Here is a 20,512-nt window from a genome sequence, read left to right as displayed (position 1 = left end):
ATCAGTTTCTCAGAGGTCGTGCGGTGTATGGGGCGCTGAGACACTAGCGAAAGAGAACAAACGGGACGAGATGGAGAATTTGGAGAGAGATAATGTGCGTAGCAAGGTTGGAGTAATGGAGAAGGACACTCAAGGAAGAAGTATCCCGAGAGCAGGTGTAAGATGGACCCTGCAGTTTTTGTGGAGGAGGGACGGGGAAGGTCTCCTACCGAGAGATATCTTCACGAGGGTCATCCTGGAAGAAAGATTGAAGATGAGGGCAGAAAACACCTTGTGTGTGCAGATGAATCAGAAGGCCAGATCTTATGAGGTGACGTGGAGGACTGATGCGTTCTACAAAACGGCTCTAATGGAGGTGGAAAGGAGCATAGGAAGCGGTGAGCTAAAGGACTGGAAGATAGTGAACCTGGACAAACCCAATTTCAGAGTGGTGACGGTGCAGACCTTCAATCCATTTGTGACAGACCAGCAGATTGCTAGTTTTTTGGAAGAGTACGCAGAAGTGGTGTCGGGAGCCAGGTATATGAATGACTCTAGAAATTATTGGACGGCAAGGAGGCAGTACCAGGTGTTACTGAAGAGAAAGACTGGGAGCCTGGATGGATGGGCACACCCCCCGGCGTGTTTCGACTGGGGTCTGACAGGGGTTATCTATATTACGCGGGGCAGCCGGATTTCTGCAAAAGATGTCACAGGTTCAGACACTTAGAGGCTGCCTGTGTTTTTGCTGGATGTCGGCTGTGCGGTGGGGAAGGGCATGAGGCAAGAGACTGCCATGTGCGGAGAACCTGTCATGGATGTGGTGAGACGGGACATCTTTACAGAGACTGTGCGGGGCGGAAGCCGACTTTTACGGAAGTTGTGATGGGGGCGCAGACGCTGGAGATGGGAGGACGGAGCTTGGAGAAAAGGCGGACAGGAGGAGCTGCGGCGGACAAGGATGAGAAGAAGACGGGGCCGGTGTCGAGACAGGATGTGGATAACGGGAAGATCGTGGAGGGGGTGGTCGAGGAGGGGAGGGCAGAGGGGAGAGGGTGTATATAGAAGGGGGAAGGAACTACAGGGGGAGGGAAGAAGAAGAGGTGGCAGTGGGTGGCAGGCCTGGATCTGGAAAAGGCCTTTGATAAAGTGGACTGGGTCTTCTTGTTCGAGGTGATGGAAAGGATGGGGTTTGGAGAAGGGGTTGTAGGATGGGTAAGGGCACTATACAGGGATGTGCAGAGTAGGGTGATGGTGAACGGAATGCTGGGTGAGCGGTTTAGGGTTCGTGCAGGGGTACGGCAGGGTTGTCCACTGTCTCCGTTGCTGTTCGTGTTGTACATGAAAACGGTGGCAGGAGTGATCAGGGAGGACAACAGGATTAAGGGATTAGTGAGTCCAGGGGGAGGAAGGATCCGAGTTACGCAGTATGCGGACGATACGACGATGCTGCTGGACTCGAAGGAGAGCCTGAGATATGCTTTGCAGATATTTGAAGAATTCGGAGAGGCCGCTGGGGCGAAGTTGAATAGGCAGAAAAGTACAGTAAAGTGCTTTGGGAAAGAGAGGGATAGGAAGATGGATGAGGTGGAGGGTATTAGGGTCTGTGAGGGTCCAATTAAGGTGCTGGGAGTATGGTTTGAGGAAGGGAATAGGGGGGGAAAGAATTGGGAGGAGAGACTGGGAAAATTAAGGAAGAAGCCAGGGCTGTGGAAGAGGAGACGACTGACGCTAACGGGTAAGGTTCCTCGTGGTGAAGGTGGAGGTTCTGCCAGTACTCATGTACCTGGCGGGGGTTTATCCGCTGCCAGCGTGCAGGAGAGCGCAGGTGCAGAGGTTGATATTTGATTTCTCCACCCTGGTATTACACGCATGGGGCAAAGTGGTTGAGGGAGAACCCGGAGGTTTTGGAGGGTGGGGTGTGGAGGAGTGCGAGAGGGATGTATGAGACGGTGAGAAGCAAGAGGGAGGAGGTGAGAGTGGTGGGCATGACTGCGGAAAGGTGGGTGAGGGTGCAGCCCAAAGGGATGGAAAACGGTTTAAAAGACCTGAATTGGTTGGTGGTGCATCGGCGGTTGCCGGTGAGGGAGAAAATGTACAGGCATGGGCTGAGCAGGACAGTGATTTGCCCTAGGACAACGTGTAGGGAGGAGGAGGATGTGAAACACGTCTTGTGGGGATGTGTGTTTGCGGGTGTGGTGTGGGCAGGGGTGGACAACATGTTGCGCGAAATGAAACAAGGGATAGGAGTGACGTGGGGAATGGTAGAGAGGGGGGAGGGGTTGGAGAGGGAGGCAAAATGTATAGGGTGGGTGCTGTGGTACAGGATTAGCGTGGTAAAGAGGGTGTTGTGGACTGCAAGGCAGGAGTTGGTGAGGAAAGGCAGGGAATGGAGGGCGAGGGATGTGGTGAGGAGGGCTGAATGGATTGTGGAAGGGAGGGTCAGAAGAGATGTGGAAAGGTGGGGATATCACGGGGCAAGGGAGAGGTGGAAGGGAGGTATGGCACTGGCTTCAGGGGGCAGAGGGGTGAGAGTGATATTGATGGGGAGATGTTAAGATTACACTGTTGTTGCAATGTACTGTCTGTGATGTGTTAAGTGGAAAGATGTGGAATTAAAACTTTTTCAAAAAAAAAAAATCTGTTCTTACTCTCAGGAGTCGTGCGGTGAATGGGGCACTGAGAGACTGATGGCAGAGAGTGCTTGGAAGCGAGAGGGTGATTTTTTTGTGATAGATAGTGGGCGGTGAGAGGGCCCAGTGATGGAGGAAGAAGGACGTGCAGGCGCTATTCCGAGGGTCGGAGTCAGATAGACCCTGCAGTTTCTGTGGAGGAAAAATGGAGAAGGGTTACTGCCAAGGGATATCTTTACAAGAGTCATCCTTGAAGACATTTTGAAGGTGAAAGCAGAGAACGTCCTTTGTGTACAAACAAACCAGAAAGTTAGATCTTACGAGGTGACATGGAGGACCGAAGAGATCTTTAGAACTGCAGTTATGGAGGTGGAGAGGAGTAGAGAGAGAGGAGAACCCAAAGGTGCAAACCTTTTTTCTCATTGTGTTTCAATGGAATTCAGTTCAGCTGCCGCCACATTAACCTTCCCACCGTTTACCGAGGGGAAACTCACGTTTAGCTATTTGTTTGTTTACTGCAGGATTTGACCGCGAGTTTCCTCAGCACCCGTCAACATGGTCAACGTGCACAAAGGCGTCCTCGTTGAATGGTAAGAAAATCTGCCCGAGATGGAAACAAGACAGAAATAAATCGGATTAGATCAAACTCATGTTGATGCTTCTCTACTTAAAAACCCAGTGATCCTGCCATGAAACAGTTCCTCCTCTACCTGGACGAGACCATGGCCCTGGGAAAGAAGTTCATCCTCAAGGACCTCGACGACACACACCTGTTCATCCTGGCAGAGGTGGTCCACACCCTCCAGGAGAGAGTTGGAGACCTGATGGATCAGAATTCATTCCCCATCACTCAGAAATAACCTGCAGCTGTCAGACTGAAGGAGACCACCTGCTCATTCTGTTATGTTTGTGTAAGAACACACACATTTTGCTTCTTGGTTGCACTGAGTTAATGTGTTATGTTGTTTTTTATAAAAGGAAAGTATTAAATTTTCTGTTGATGTTTCCAAGACAAGCCTGAAACATTTATTATTCAGCGGGTTTAGATATGGACCCAACAATATGACCATCCTTACGATTTGTAGTTAAAGTTTACTACAATATTTAAGAAAATAAGTTAAAATTGATATAAGTGAAGTCAGAATTTCGATGTGTCTGCAATTATAGACGTCACACAAACAACTTGAGTCCTCAAATGTAAAAGGTGAGATGAAATAACTTCAGTCTTAACTGCTGCTTTAAAACGTCTTGACCTTCCTGTTGTCTTCAGGTCAATTTGACCCATTTTCAAAAGTTTTTTCTTCCATATAAATGAACTAAAAATGAAATGGACAAGTGTCAAATATATGTTGGAAACAAGTTCACCAAAAAAGGTGAAACTAAAACACTTTGTACCTCATGTTTTATAAGCAGATTCATAAAACAGAATGGGTCCATTGACCAGGGGGGACCAAAGGTGCGTCACACACCTGTTTGAAATATAATGTAGGTGAAAATAATTTGATTTCAGTCACCACATATTTATTCTTACCCTTATAGTCATCAAACATATTTCCTCATATCCAAAGACCAGACCTCAAACTAAGTCGATAGTTATTCATCTAATCCTCATATCACCTGCTCCGACTCAATATAAGATCGGAGTCCAATAAGGACTTATTATTATACAGTTTTAGGGGGGGTGCACCGTTCCTGGAGGTACTGCAATACCAGGTCGATGCGTGGAGTGGACGGAGCAAGCCCCTATTCCATCTCCCTGTTCCAAAAATCAATTTAATATATGGTCCCCGGGTAGGGGACGTATCAGATATTAAACTGATAAGAACAGATACTACACTTGATCTTAGCCAAAAGGCCGAGAAGCGATACTGAACACACGCCGAAGCAGGAGCCTCGTTCCCGGCACCGCTGCTCTCGCTCACGGTTGGTCCCAGTTTCACTAAACGCATCGACACCACAGACACAGTGTGAACGCTGGAGCTGATGTTTTAGGACTAATCCACCGACACAAACACACGACTCTAATTAAATATTAGTTTCTACACCTGATATGAGGGGAAAAGGGTCGGAGCTGTTTACCACTAATAAGAAAACGTCTCTTTTAAAGACGCTTTAATATCAGCACAGGTGTTTGTTTACTCCAAATGTGTCCAAACTATGGCCTGGGGTCCATTTTTAATGAGGCTGCAACAAACTGTAAGACTGCAGTGAAATATGACCCACACATGAAACTTGTTCTACACGTGATGTCGTTCTTACTTTCACCACCAGGCGGCGCTACTGTCTTTAACAAGGCAAAGAAACTGAGCAACGAGTCAATACACACGTGAACAACAAATTAGATTTTTATTTTCTGACAAGCAGTTTATATGTTAAACAACTCATTTGTAATATACCAAGTTTATGCTGATTATATTTTGGGGTTAGGGTTGAACAATGTAATGAGACTTTTTGTAAAACATGAAAACCTATTAACAGAGAGCTCTTTTCTCTTTAAACATGTTCAGTTACGAAGCATCATTTACCGAGATTTGACTGAATTTACTGATTTAATACAGCGCTCAGTGGAAAAAGGCTGGACACTCCTGCTTTACTCGGTTAAATTAGATGATTGGGATTTTTACACTTTTATTCAAACCTATAAGACTAAGCAGGAAAATGGTTATATATCAAATAGATGTGTATACACGATATTAACCTTAAACATTAAAACGTGTCTGTAGTGATCTTCTCCTTTGGGCTGCTCCCTTCAGGGGTCGCCACAGCCATTCAACCCTCTCCTCTGTATCCTCCTCACCCACCCCAACTATCCTCATGTCCTCCTTCACTACAGACGTTAAAAACTGCACAGTTGCTGACTAAGTCCTCAAATATAACCAGAAAGATCAGCTGGAAGAAGTTGCAATTGTCTCTCACTGCTTTATTTCCCGTGTGTTTCGCCCAACACGTGGCGGCGTCTTCACGTGAAGACCCATTAAATATCTTGTTTATTACAGCAGGTTATAAACTAACACATTTAATGTAGGTGCAAATAATTTGATTCCATACAGTCAACATATTTGCTCATATCCAAAGACCAGACCTCAAACTAAGTCCATAGTTACTCATCTAGTCCTCATATAACCTGCTCAGACTGAAAATAAGGTTGTATTCTAATAAGGAGTTCTTAATGTTGTACAGTTTTAGGGGGGTGCACCGTTCCTGGAGGTACTGCAATACCAGGTCGATGCGTGGAGTGGACGGAGCAAGCCCCTATTCCATCTCCCTGTTCCAAAAATCAATTTAATATATGGTCCCCGGGTAGGGGACGTATCAGATATTAAACTGATAAGAACAGATACTACACTTGATCTTAGCCAAAAGGCCGAGAAGCGATACTGAATACACGCCGAAGCCGGAGCCCCGTTCCCGGCACCGCTGCTCTCACTCACGGTTGGTCCCAGTTTCACTAAACGCACCGACACCACAGACACAGTGTGAACGCTGGAGCTGATGTTTTAGGACTAATCCACCGACACAAACACATGACTCTAATTAAATATTAGTTTCTACACCTGATATTAGGGAAATAAGGTTGGAGCTGTTTTGACCACGTGACCTGCTACAACCAATAAGCGACCAATAGGAAAACGTCTCTTTTAAAGACGCTTTATAGCTTTAACTTTAGTAAAAATGCTTGTTTACGAGACTAAATTACATCAGTTTGATTTTCCAAAGCTGTGTCTAATAACAGGATCGTGTCTATGTGGATAAAAATAACCGAAATACATGAGTTTAGTTTAACACTACAAATAAATCGACCTCTGCCTCCCTCTAGTGTAGAGTCAGGAAACTGCACCCAGTGTGAACCTTCAGCCACCGCTCAACACTTAGCACCTTAACTTATCACCACATTCAAGTCCACTTTGAATTCTGAAAATTTCAAAACTATTAAAACATCACAAATGTGTGAAACATCACTTACCACTTTAGTACATTTAAACCATCCACATGGGGCTTGAGTCCACTTTTCATTCAGAACCGCAACGCTTGGTAAGAACAAACAAATACTAATGTTAGCGAGTACATTTCAGAGGGAGATATCGCCTTTAACTGCACAACACGCTTTGATTAAATGCAAAACATGCAGCCAACTTTAAAATAAAGTGCATTAAAAAATAAAGGCCTTTAATTCTACTCACATAAACGTAATAAACGGTTCAGATTGGAGTTGTGTGAAGTTACAGCTGAAGTGAGTAACCCTGCTTGCCTTTTCCAACTATCCTAGTGATGGGCAAATGATACCGAGGCTTCGGAGCTTGTGTCACTCTTCCTGAAGCGGAGTGATTCGAAACACTGTGCCGGAGCCTGTAACGAAACACCAGTGTCACGTGACTGATGACGTTCGCAATGTTTCGCTTCACGCTTCAATGCTGCAAAATGTTTCAAAGCTTTTCATTAGTCTTTCAGTGTGTGTCATTGGCTCATAGTCTTTCAGTGTGTGTCATTGGCTCATGGCGTTTCAATGCATTCTGAGGCAATGACAGCTTGACAGGTTTGACAGATTTGAGTGGTTTGGTGCCATACCAGATATATAAGCTGCATCATTCTGCTTCAGGATTTGGAGAGTGAGAGTGAGAGAATTTTGGCAAGTTTCACGGCGAGTCCCACAGATAAGCGACGTTCTAAATTTTGGGATCATTTTGATTTCAAGAGGTCTGAACTTTTATTGCTGTCATGGGGTTGAAACAGTGCCAGTGCTTCAGTCGTGCTATTTAGAGGTTGCTATGGCTTCAGTTGTCCACCAGATGTCACCGTCACTGAAGTCTCGAAGCTTTGAATCTTTTTCGGCACAATTGTCAGGAAAGCCTCAGTGCTTCCTAGCCATAGCCATAGCCAACACCTACCAGCAGAGCAGAGTGAACCAGTGGACCACCAGTATAGTGGAGCAGTGCCTCAGTCAACTCAGCAAACTGGGAAAACCTTTCAAATATATCGGGGTCCATAGAACAACATAGCACGCTGTTTAAGCTTCTTTTGCTTAAGTTGAGCTTTTGAGTGGTCCAAACTCAAAGGTAGCATTGTCTCTAAATGTGGGACATTGACATTAACTGGACGTATCTGTTATTTTACCAACAGGAAGCTGTGCAGTGAGATGGGAAAACAAATCCATGTACTGTATCGTCAATGTGTTTAGGCTGGCTATATGAAGCTACCACAAACTGTCTCAAGTGCTTGAAGCATAAAGGATTTTGTGTAATTTGGAGAACCAGCATGTTTGCTCTATGTGAATAAACTATTTTTATGTTCCATCCAGTTGATCAAAAAATGGAAAACTGTATACTCTTTGCTTTATTTACACGTGACATGACAGAGTGCTACATGTACAGCTTTTATCTCATGAAGCAACAAAAACTGTTAAGTACTTTAAACATTTCAAAAACCACCTTGTGCCAACAAAAGCTACATTCACACAGAATGAAACATTCATGTCAAAGCATTTACAAAACTGAGACTGCAACCCATTTAGGAGAAACCTGTGGTTTAAAGACAAGGCACCGACCGGATTAGAACACACGTTGAGATATTAGTTTGAAAGAACGGAAACATGTTTGTTTTGGCCGTTTTTGTCCATAAGCTCCAGTTTTCTAAAACAAAGGGCAGAAAGTCTCACACTGTAGGCGACATAAGGAAACTTAGAGAAAAAAGGAACAGTTAATATACTTTAGTGGGCCCTTTGCCTCACTTTTCAGGAAATTTACAGTACATTCAGTAAACATGGAACTTATCTTTTTTTAAAAATAGATTTATGTGGACTTAGAATATCATTTCATTATTACCAATGCAAACACTCCTTATTGACACATAAATAGTTCATTGTAAGGTGAATCTCATGGTTTCTGTGGTCGGTGGGGGAGGACACCCCTCGGAGTGGTTGCTGAAGTACTATTTTTCATATCCAGCACGAAGATTGATGACTTGGACGAACAGGACGCCTCATTCAGAGACAATGCCGTGGTATTTTGCACATGCTGCAAAGTGGCTGAAGAAGTATCCATGGGTGCTGGAAGGGGAGACATGGAGAAGAGCGAGAACATTATATGGAGCGGTGAGAACGGATCTTGAGCTGCGGCAGATAGGTGGTCTGAATGAGACAGTATGGAAGAGGATACAGCCACCTGGACTTGAAAATGGACTGAAAGACTTGAACTGGTTATGTTTGCATAAGTGTTTGCCAGTCAAGGACATCATGTACAGGCATGGGTTGAGCCGGTCGCCAAAGTGCGTAAGGCAGATGTGTAGGGAAGATGAGACAGTTCAGCATGTTTTGTGGGATTGTAATTTTGCTGGAGTAGTGTGGGCACAGGTGGAGGGTAAGATACAGCAGGTGAGAGCAGGATTTAGGCTGAAGTGGGAAGTGGTAGAGCAGTGGATACAGAAAGGGTGGGGAAACCGGAGAGAGGAGTGGATTGTGTGGTACATGATAAGCGTGTATAAAAGGAGGTTGTGGGAGGCTAGACAGGATTTACATAGGGGTAAGGAGGGAGTGGAGAGTTGAGGATGTTATGTGGAGGGCAGAGTGGATGATTGCAGGGAAGGTGAGGAGGGATGTGGAGAGGTGGGGTTACCATGGGGCACGGGAGAGGTGGAAAGGAGGAATGGGGTTGATTTAAAAGTGAAAGAGTGGTGGGGGGAGGAGGTGGGAAATATATTGGTTACTCTAGCTTGAGAGGTGGGATGTTTATTGGGGAAAGGAAGGATGGAAGGAGGGGATGGGAGTATTGTAGAAGAATGTTTTGGAGGAGATTTGTTTTGTGTTTGTGGAACTGTTTGTAAAGGTAATGGTGAAACGTTTGTTTTGGTATGTATGTGTGGATGGTGAAATAAAATTTTATAAAAAAAAAAAAAAAATCTGTTCTTATCAGTTTCTCAGAGGTCGTGCGGTGTATGGGGCGCTGAGACACTAGCGAAAGAGAACAAACGGGACGAGATGGAGAATTTGGAGAGAGATAATGTGCGTAGCAAGGTTGGAGTAATGGAGAAGGACACTCAAGGAAGAAGTATCCCGAGAGCAGGTGTAAGATGGACCCTGCAGTTTTTGTGGAGGAGGGACGGGGAAGGTCTCCTACCGAGAGATATCTTCACGAGGGTCATCCTGGAAGAAAGATTGAAGATGAGGGCAGAAAACACCTTGTGTGTGCAGATGAATCAGAAGGCCAGATCTTATGAGGTGACGTGGAGGACTGATGCGTTCTACAAAACAGCTCTAATGGAGGTGGAAAGGAGCATAGGAAGCGGTGAGCTAAAGGACTGGAAGATAGTGAACCTGGACAAACCCAATTTCAGAGTGGTGACGGTGCAGACCTTCAATCCATTTGTGACAGACCAGCAGATTGCTAGTTTTTTGGAAGAGTACGCAGAAGTGGTGTCGGGAGCCAGGTATATGAATGACTCTAGAAATTATTGGACGGCAAGGAGGCAGTACCAGGTGTTACTGAAGAGAAAGACTGGGAGCCTGGATGGATGGGCACACCCCCCGGCGTGTTTCGACTGGGGTCTGACAGGGGTTATCTATATTACGCGGGGCAGCCGGATTTCTGCAAAAGATGTCACAGGTTCAGACACTTAGAGGCTGCCTGTGTTTTTGCTGGATGTCGGCTGTGCGGTGGGGAAGGGCATGAGGCAAGAGACTGCCATGTGCGGAGAACCTGTCATGGATGTGGTGAGACGGGACATCTTTACAGAGACTGTGCGGGGCGGAAGCCGACTTTTACGGAAGTTGTGATGGGGGCGCAGACGCTGGAGATGGGAGGACGGAGCTTGGAGAAAAGGCGGACAGGAGGAGCTGCGGCGGACAAGGATGAGAAGAAGACGGGGCCGGTGTCGAGACAGGATGTGGATAACGGGAAGATCGTGGAGGGGGTGGTCGAGGAGGGGAGGGGAGGGCAGAGGGGAGAGGGTGTATATAGAAGGGGGAAGGAACTACAGGGGGAGGGAAGAAGAAGAGGTGGCAGTGGGTGGCAGGCCTGGATCTGGAAAAGGCCTTTGATAAAGTGGACTGGGTCTTCTTGTTCGAGGTGATGGAAAGGATGGGGTTTGGAGAAGGGGTTGTAGGATGGGTAAGGGCACTATACAGGGATGTGCAGAGTAGGGTGATGGTGAACGGAATGCTGGGTGAGCGGTTTAGGGTTCGTGCCGGGGTACGGCAGGGTTGTCCACTGTCTCCGTTGCTGTTCGTGTTGTACATGAAAATGGTGGCAGGAGTGATCAGGGAGGACAACAGGATTAAGGGATTAGTGAGTCCAGGGGGAGGAAGGATCCGAGTTACGCAGTATGCGGACGATACGACGATGCTGCTGGACTCGAAGGAGAGCCTGAGATATGCTTTGCAGATATTTGAAGAATTCGGAGAGGCCGCTGGGGCGAAGTTGAATAGGCAGAAAAGTACAGTAAAGTGCTTTGGGAAAGAGAGGGATAGGAAGATGGATGAGGTGGAGGGTATTAGGGTCTGTGAGGGTCCAATTAAGGTGCTGGGAGTATGGTTTGAGGAAGGGAATAGGGGGGGAAAGAATTGGGAGGAGAGACTGGGAAAATTAAGGAAGAAGCCAGGGCTGTGGAAGAGGAGACGACTGACGCTAACGGGTAAGGTTCCTCGTGGTGAAGGTGGAGGTTCTGCCAGTACTCATGTACCTGGCGGGGGTTTATCCGCTGCCAGCGTGCAGGAGAGCGCAGGTGCAGAGGTTGATGTTTGATTTTTCCACCCTGGTATTACACGCATGGGGCAAAGTGGTTGAGGGAGAACCCGGAGGTTTTGGAGGGTGGGGTGTGGAGGAGTGCGAGAGGGATGTATGAGACGGTGAGAAGCAAGAGGGAGGAGGTGAGAGTGGTGGGCATGACTGCGGAAAGGTGGGTGAGGGTGCAGCCCAAAGGGATGGAAAACGGTTTAAAAGACCTGAATTGGTTGGTGGTGCATCGGCGGTTGCCGGTGAGGGAGAAAATGTACAGGCATGGGCTGAGCAGGACAGTGATTTGCCCTAGGACAACGTGTAGGGAGGAGGAGGATGTGAAACACGTCTTGTGGGGATGTGTGTTTGCGGGTGTGGTGTGGGCAGGGGTGGACAACATGTTGCGCGAAATGAAACAAGGGATAGGAGTGACGTGGGGAATGGTAGAGAGGGGGGAGGGGTTGGAGAGGGAGGCAAAATGTATAGGGTGGGTGCTGTGGTACAGGATTAGCGTGGTAAAGAGGGTGTTGTGGACTGCAAGGCAGGAGTTGGTGAGGAAAGGCAGGGAATGGAGGGCGAGGGATGTGGTGAGGAGGGCTGAATGGATTGTGGAAGGGAGGGTCAGAAGAGATGTGGAAAGGTGGGGATATCACGGGGCAAGGGAGAGGTGGAAGGGAGGTATGGCACTGGCTTCAGGGGGCAGAGGGGTGAGAGTGATATTGATGGGGAGATGTTAAGATTACACTGTTGTTGCAATGTACTGTTTGTGATGTGTTAAGTGGAAAGATGTGGAATTAAAACTTTTTCAAAAAAAAAAAATCTGTTCTTACTCTCAGGAGTCGTGCGGTGAATGGGGCACTGAGAGACTGATGGCAGAGAGCGCTTGGAAGCGAGAGGGTGATTTTTTTGTGATAGATAGTGGGCGGTGAGAGGGCCCAGTGATGGAGGAAGAAGGACGTGCAGGCGCTATTCCGAGGGTCGGAGTCAGATGGACCCTGCAGTTTCTGTGGAGGAAAAATGGAGAAGGGTTACTGCCAAGGGATATCTTTACAAGAGTCATCCTTGAAGACATTTTGAAGGTGAAAGCAGAGAACGTCCTTTGTGTACAAACAAACCAGAAAGTTAGATCTTACGAGGTGACATGGAGGACCGAAGAGATCTTTAGAACTGCAGTTATGGAGGTGGAGAGGAGTAGAGGGAGAGGAGAACTTAAGCACTGGAAGATTGTGAATTTGGACAAGCTGAACTTCAAGATTGTGACGGTACAGACTTACAACCCTTTTGTAACGGATCAGCAGATCGCCAAATTTTTGGAGGATTATGCAGAAGTGGTTTCGGGGGCACGGTATGTGAAGGACCCCAGAATGATGTAGTAATGAATGAATATGTAATGCTTACTAAATTATAATGAATACTGATTTAAAAAAAAAAAAAAAAACCAATTGCCAAAAAGAACAAATATCTTTAGACTATTTATTGTTTTACTCACAACAAAACTCAAACGGAGTAAAAAACAATCCTCTCAGGAAAATATTTCAATATTACATCTTCATATATTTATTTTCCTTTTTGGACAATGTTTTTAAACAGTGTTTGGGTCTCAGCTCTTCTGAGATTATTTCTGTAAAGCACTTTGAATTACTCTGTGCATGAGTTGTGTTATTCCATACCTTAAACAACATATTTCCTCATATTATATTATATCATTTCCTTATTATTACACAGTTCTAGAGGGGTGCACCGTTCCTGGAGGTACTGCAACACCAGGTCGATGCGCGGAGTGGACGGAGCAAGCCCCTATTCCATCTCCCTGTTCCAAAAATCAATTTAATATATGGTCCCCGGGTAGGAGACGTATCAGATATTAAACTGATAAGAACAGATTTTTTTTTTTTTTTTTGAAAAATGTTTATTTCACACCTTACACACACATATTACATCCGAACTCTTCACAAACCTTGTAACCTGTTCTCTTTCCTATACAATTGTCATCTTAAACCTTCTATCCCTGTAGCAACCCCATTCCCCCCTTCCACCTTTCCCATGCTCCATGGTAGCCCCACCTTTCCACATCCCTCTTCACCCTCCCTCCCACATCCCACTCCACCCTTCTCACCACATCCTGAACCCTCCACTCCCTCCCATTCCGCACAAGCTCTTGTCTTGCTAACCATAACATCTTCTTAACAACACTAATCACATACCACAACCCCCACCTTGTGTTCCGTTCCGCCCCTTCCAGTCCCTCTGCTCTCTCCACCATCTCCCAAGTAACCTGTATCCCTTGCTCCATCCTTCCCAACATTCCCCCAGCCCTCACCCACACCACCCCCGCAAAATTACATCCCCACATCACATGCTGTATATCCTCCTCCTCCCCACATGTCGTCCTGGGACAGTAAGGCGTCCTGCTCAACCCATGTCTGTACATTTTCTCCCTTACTGGGAGCCTCCTGTGCACTCAGTTCAGGTCTTTCAGTCCATTCTCCATTCCCTTAGGCTGTACCATCAGCCACCGTTCACCCGTCATGCCCACCACCGCCCTTTCCCCCCTCCTCTTCCCCCCAACCACGTCATACATCCTCCTGACACTTTCCCAAACCCCCCCCTCTAGAATCTCCTAATTGCCTCTCAGCCACTTTGCTCCATATTGATAGTACCATGGCATCTGCTCCGACCTCGGCCCTGCATTGTTCCATGCCATGAGCTTCCTAGCAGGATATGCAAAATAAAACGTTGCAAGCGCTCTCCCTGCTTGCTCTCCCTCCACCACCCCCCTCAGGCAGCGCCCTACAAACACCGCATCTAGCTTAAGCTGTATGTCAGGAACATCCCTTCCCCCCATGGCTATCTTCGCCACCATACAAGTCCTTCCCACCCACTCATATCCACCACCCCACAAAAACTCGAAAACCATCTTCTGCACTGTTCTTCTCCGACAGGCTGGCAGGGGGTATACCCCTGCTAGATATGACAGCGCTGGCAGCACCTCCGCCTTAACCACCAATACTTTCCCTGTCAGCGTCAACCTTCTCGTTGTCCATTTCCCTAGCTTCCTTCTTAATTTCGCCAATCTCTCCTCCCAGTTTCTCCCTCCCCTATTCCCTTCCTCAAACCACACCCCCAGCACTTTTATGGGCCCTCTACTTATCTCCATACCTTCTACTTCCCGCAACTCCCCCTCCCCTTCCTCTCCATAAATCTTAATTTGACTTTTATGCTTATTAAGCTTGGCCCCCGCCACCTTCCCGAATCTCCCAAACACCCCCAAACTCTCGACCAAGCTCTCTTTCGAATCCAACAGTAGCGTTGTGTCGTCCGCATACTGCGTCAACTTGACCCTCCCCCCTCCTGGTGACACCAAAACCCCTAATCTTCTCATTCGCCCGAATCACCCCCGCTACCGGCTCCATGTACAGGACAAATAACAGCGGTGACAGAGGGCACCCTTGCCGCACTCCCGCCCTGACTTTAAAGACTCTACCCATATTCCCGTTTATCACCACCCTACTCCCTGCATCCCTGTACAAAGTCCTCACCCACCCCACAAATCTCTCTCCAAACCCCATCCTCCCCATCACCCCAAACAAAAATTCCCAATTCACCCTATCAAAAGCCTTCTCCAGATCTAAGCCCACTATCCACAAGCTTAGCTTCTTCTCTTCTGCCCATGCTATGCTATCTCTTATCAGCTGCAAATTCATCCCTGGCGCTCTTCCCTCCACCCCACACGTTTGATCTTTGTGCACCACTCTCGGAAAGATGCTCCTCAACCTGCCGGTGATTACCCTTGCTAGGATCTTATAATCCACACAAAGCATTGTTAGAGGTCTCCAATTCCCTAAGTCCTCCTCGTCCCCCTTTTTGTGGACCAGCTTGATTATCCTGAGCCTCATTCCCTCCCCTAAGGTCCCTCTCCTCATTCCCTCTCTAAAAACCTCTAGCAACCATGGCCCTATTATGTCCCAAAAGGTCAGGTAAAATTCAACTGAGAGACCATCTATCCCTGGCACCTTCCCCTTTCTCATACCTTTAACCGCCCCCTCCAACTCTTCCCCACTTATGTCCCTAACTAGATCCTCTCTGTCATCAACACCCACTCTCCCCTCAACCGCTTCCAGGAATTCTTCCCTCCCCTCCCCGTCCCCTTTTTGCTCCTCATAGAGCTGTTCGTAGAACCTGGTAGCCTCCTCCCCCATCTCGCCCTTCCCCCTCGCGGCTGTCCCATCCCTTCTCTTTATCGCCCTCATCACCTGTCTTCTCCTCTCCTCCCTCATTCCCCCAAAAAAGGCCGCAGTGCAACCCTCCATCCCTTCTACAAACCCCCTCTGCCTACTCTCTACTTTCTGTCTCGCCCGTCTCTCATGCTCCTCTTTCAACACCCTCCTCGCTTTCTCGCATGCCTCCTCGTCCATACTCCCCCCATTATTCCACACTGCAAATTCTCTTGCTAGCACCCTCTGCTGTTCCTTAAGCACCCTTCCCCTCCTCCTCTCCCTCCTCACACTATAACCCACGCTGTAACTTTTCACCCTCTTCTTGACCAACCCCCACCATTCCACCACCCCTTCTCTAAACCCTCTCAGGGTCTCCATCCCTTTTAACAGCCTTCTCACCCCCTCTCTGTATCCCTCCTCTTCCAATACCCTACAATTCAATCTCCAGTATCCCCTCCCAAACTCCACCCCGTCCACTCCGCACTTATACGTCACCCCCACGTGATCCGAAAAAAACAAAGGTCTCAGTTTGCCCTCCTTTACCTCGAAGGTCTTTGAAAAGAAAATATAATCCAGTCTGCTCCTCATCCCCCGCGTGTTCCTCCACGTGGGTCCCGTCATTTCTGGCCTCACTACTACACCCCCATCCCTCAGCAGACTCCCCTCCACCAACTCTTTAAACCCCTTTTCCCCACCCCCCTGCCCCATGTCCCAATTCAGATCTCCCCCAACCATAATTTCTCTGTCTGTTGCAAAGTGAGGCGTTAAGAGAACGACCAGCCTCTCCCTTTCCCCCCTTTTTTGTGGCCCGTACACTACAATCACCCTCATCTTGCATCCCCGTATGTCCGCGTCCACCCCCATCGCCCTCCCTTGGTCAATCTCATACACTGCCCTCACCTCCACTTCTTCACTCCCGAACAGAACCCCAACCCCGGTCGCGTGCACCGACCCCACGCTCCAAAACGATAGCCCCCTTCCCCATTCCTTTTGGAACCTGGCCACGTCCCTTTGGTCCTTTAAATGGGCTTCCTGCACCATGTATATCAGGCACTTGCAGTCGCTCAGGAACTGAAAAACCCCCGCCCTCTTCCCCGGGTTCCTCAGTCCTCTCACGTTAAAAGTCCCAACCCAAAAGTCACCCATCTTCAGTTCTGCTCGCGACCCCACTTTTGCTCTGTCCCTCCCCAAGCAATTGGTCCGCCCACTCCATCCCCCCTCCCCCTTCCTCACCCGCAAGCACCAATTCATCACCAAAAACAAAATCAAAGAACTGCTTGCCTCTCTCTTCCTCTCCCTCTTTGCCACCCCCCCCTCCTTCCCCTCATCCGCTCTCTTCCTCATCTTCTTGTTCTTCTTCCTCCCTGCCCCTCTCCCTGTGGCGTCATCACTGTCCCTCCCTGAGGGAAGCCTCCCGTCGCTTTCCCTCCCCTTTACTTCCTCACTTGTCTCTTCCACCTTCCCTACCTTCTCCTGCCCTCTCTTCCCCTTTTTCCCCAGTGCCCCACAATCCTCCTGTCCGTTTTCCTGCCCCTGCCTCCTTGGCTCGTCCTCCTTCTCCTTCGTTGTGCTCGGCGCTCCTCTTGTGCTCTGCTCCCCACTTGGCTCCTTTATGTCCATTCTCTTCACTCCTTTCACTACCTCCGTAGAGGTTGCTCTCCTCCTCGTACTGTCCGTGTAGAGGTGTCCCGTCTCTCTGCAACCATGGCAACTCCTCTTCAAAAAACACTCCTGCGCCACATGGCCGTCCTCCCCACACAATCTGCATCCCGCGTAGTTGCACCCCGCTTCCAGATGTCCATACTTGTAGCACCTTTTACAGAAACTCGGCTGCCCCGCGTAATAGAGGTAGCCTCTGTCTGCTCCGAGCCGAAAAAAAGGTGGTGGGTGTGCCAGTCCATCCACACCCCCCGCGTCGCTCCTCAGCAGCACTTGGTACTGCCTCCTTCCCGTCCAGTAGTTCCTAGAATCCGTCATGTATCGTGCTCCTGACACCACTTCAGCGTACCCTTCCAAAAACCTTGCTACCTGCTGATCTGTCACAAAGGGGTTGAACGTTTGCACCGTAACAATCCTGAAATTGGCCTTGTCCAGGTTTGCGACCCGCCACTCCTTCAATTCCCCTTTCTGGATACTCCTCTCCACCACCACCAAGACCGCCTTAAAGATCTCCTCTGTCCTCCACGTCACCTCATATGCTCTTGCCCTTTGGTTTGTCTGTACACAAAGGACATTCTCTGGTTTAACCTGCAACACTTCTTCCAGAATCCTCCTTGTAAAAACGTCCCTTGGAGTCAGTCCTTCATCCTCCTTCCTCCACAAAAATTGCAGGGTCCACCTTATCCCTGCCCTAGTGATGTGTCCAATCCTATCTCCCTTCTCCATTTTCTCCTGCCGCTCCGCGGAAGTCACCGCTTCGCTTCCCTCAGATGTTCCCTGGTAACCTCTCTCAGTGCCCCTTACACCGCACGACTCCTGAGAGTAAGAACAGATTTTTTTTTTTTTTTTTTTTTATTAGAAAAACACTTCATTCCTGTCTCATACAACCATCTTACACTCATCACAAAGACATAAACACTCACCAACATCCCCCCACCCTCTCTCGTTAACCTAAACCCGTTTGTACCCCAACCTTTGTCCACCCACACTCCCTCTTACTTCCCCCTCCTCCTTTATCCCAAAAAAAAACCACTCCCTCGCTTTCTATCCTCTTCACTCTAACAACCCCAAACCCCCTTTCCACCTTTCCTTCGCCCTGTGGTACCCCCATCTCACCACATCCCACTGCATCCTCCCTGCTATCATCCACTCTGCCCTTCTCATGACATCCTCCACCCTCCACTCCTTCCCCTTCTGCAAAGCCTGCCTGGCTTCCCACAACATCCGTTTGTGCACGCTTATCACATACCAAACTATAAAACGCTCTTCAACACTCAAAAATCCCATCTGCGCTCCTCTCTCCACCCTCTCCCACGTCATCCCCAACCCCTCCTGCACCCTCTGTAATATACCCTCCACCTTTGCCCACACCACCCCCGCAAAGGCACAATCCCACATAACATGTCGCACTGTTTCTTCTGCCATACACACTGTCCTCGGGCACTGCGGCGACCGGCCTAACCCATGTCTATACATACTCTCCCGCACCGGCAGGCATTTATGCAAACAAAGCCAATTCAGATCTTTCAATCCGTTCTCCATCCCAGCTGGCTGTATCCTCCTCCATGTCCCCGATTCCACTCCCACCACCTGGCTTGTTTCAAAACCCCCCCTCACCACTCCATACATTGTCCTAGGACGCTGCCACACCTCCCCCTCCATCACCTCAGGGTGCTGCCTCAACCACTTTGCGGCATGCGCAAAATACCACGGCATGCTCTCTGCGTGCGGCACTCTGTTCGACCAGGTGAGCAATCGCCGGGCCGGGTATGAGAAATAATATCTCAACCACCAGCTCGATGGATGCCCTTCTCCACTCATCAATCCCCTTAACGTTGCCCCCACAAACATTACATCTAGCCGCACACCCAAATGCGGCACATCCCTTCCCCCACGTTCCACCCCCGCCATCATTTGACTCCTCTTCACCCACTCATACCTCCCTCCCCACATGAAATCAAAAACTCTCTTCTGCACCCACCGTCGATACCCTACCGGCAGCGGGTATACTTCTGCTAAAAACTGCACCATTGGCATGATGTCCACTTTCAGTACTAGAACTTTCCCCACCATCGTCAACCTTCTACCCTTCCATAAAGCTAACTTAGCCGCCATCTTTGCCAGTTTCCTCCGCCAATTCCCCATCGCACTCCCTTCCGTGTGAAACCACACCCCCAATATCCTTATCGGGTCTCTACACACTGTCAGGCGCCCCACTGCCTCCTCTCTATCCTTCCACCCCCCAAAAAACTTTACCTTGCACTTCTCCAAATTCAGCCGAGCTCCTGCTACCTTCCCGAAATCCTCAAAGACCTCCAATCCCTTTATTAAGCTCTCATCCCTGTCCAATAACAGGGTAGTATCATCTGCGTACTGTGTTATCTTCACTTCCCTGCCCCCACTACCTGGCACCACCAGACCATGTATGACTTCATCTCCCCGCACGGCCGCCGCTACCGGTTCCATGTACAATACATATAACAACGGGGATAATGGACACCCCTGCCTCACTCCCGCACCAACCGTGAAATACTCTCCTACATGTCCATTCACCTCCACCCTACTGCCTATCCCTGTATACAGGATTCGTATCCACCTTACAAACCTATCCCCAAACCCCAAAGCGCTCAACACCGCCCACAAAAACTCCCAATGTACTCTGTCAAAAGCCTTCTCCTGATCTAACGCCACAACCATCAGATTCAGCTTTTTCTCCTCCACCCATGTGATGCTGTCTCTCACCAGCTGCAGATTTTGTATTACCCGCCTCCCCCGCACCCCACATGTTTGGTCCACGTGCACCACATCATTCATAACCTCTTGCAACCGATTTGCAATCACCTTTGCTAAAATCTTGTAGTCCACGCACAGCATTGTTAGTGGCCTCCAATTCCTCATGTCCTTCTCATCTCCACCTTTATGTACCAACTTTATAATCCCCGTAGCCATCGATTCCCCCATCTGTCCTCCCTCCAAAACCTCCAGCATCACCTCCAACAAACATGGCCCTATCACCTCCCAAAACTCCACATAAAATTCCACAGGGATCCCATCTCCTCCCGGCACCTTCCTCTTCCTCATCCCTTGCAATGCTCGGTCTAACTCTTCCAAACCCAGTGGCTCCTGCAGCTCCCCCCTCTGCCTTGTAGACAGCCTACCCTGCACCAACCCCAGAAACCGCCCCTGCGCCCCCCCTTCCACCCGTGTTTGCCCCAATAAATGCTCGAAAAACCTTGTAATCTCCCGCCTCATTTCTATCCCCCTAACTTCTCTTCCTCCCCCATCCCTTACTCCCTTCACTACCTGTTTCCGTCTCAAT

The 20,512-nt window shown here is 48.5% G+C and overlaps 1 protein-coding gene, 2 non-coding genes and 1 pseudogene across 3 annotated transcripts; 1 reads left to right on the top strand and 3 right to left on the bottom strand.

Moving 5' to 3' along the window:
* The first annotated feature begins 3,044 nt into the window (after positions 1-3,044).
* On the top strand, positions 3,045-3,624 carry LOC113137316 (general transcription factor IIH subunit 5). The gene is made up of 2 exons (XM_026318881.1): positions 3,045-3,202; positions 3,292-3,624. Exons 1-2 carry the CDS (start codon positions 3,168-3,170, stop codon positions 3,470-3,472), a joined length of 216 nt encoding a protein of 71 aa, XP_026174666.1. The 5' UTR covers positions 3,045-3,167; the 3' UTR covers positions 3,473-3,624.
* A 664-nt stretch (positions 3,625-4,288) lies between these two features.
* LOC113137700 (U2 spliceosomal RNA) lies at positions 4,289-4,479 on the bottom strand. The gene has a single exon (XR_003296377.1). It is a non-coding gene; the product is annotated as a U2 spliceosomal RNA (small nuclear RNA).
* A 1,318-nt stretch (positions 4,480-5,797) lies between these two features.
* Positions 5,798-5,988, bottom strand: LOC113137699 (U2 spliceosomal RNA). The gene has a single exon (XR_003296376.1). It is a non-coding gene; the product is annotated as a U2 spliceosomal RNA (small nuclear RNA).
* A 7,059-nt stretch (positions 5,989-13,047) lies between these two features.
* Positions 13,048-13,227, bottom strand: LOC113137707 (uncharacterized; annotated as a pseudogene).
* Between the last annotated feature and the right edge of the window lie 7,285 nt (positions 13,228-20,512).

This window comes from Mastacembelus armatus, chromosome 24 (genome assembly GCF_900324485.2).
Source record: "Mastacembelus armatus chromosome 24, fMasArm1.2, whole genome shotgun sequence".
In the NCBI taxonomy this organism is placed as follows: Eukaryota; Metazoa; Chordata; class Actinopteri; order Synbranchiformes; family Mastacembelidae; genus Mastacembelus; species Mastacembelus armatus.
The sequence above is the reverse complement of the archived record's forward strand: the minus strand, read 5'-3'. Positions and strand labels throughout refer to the sequence as shown.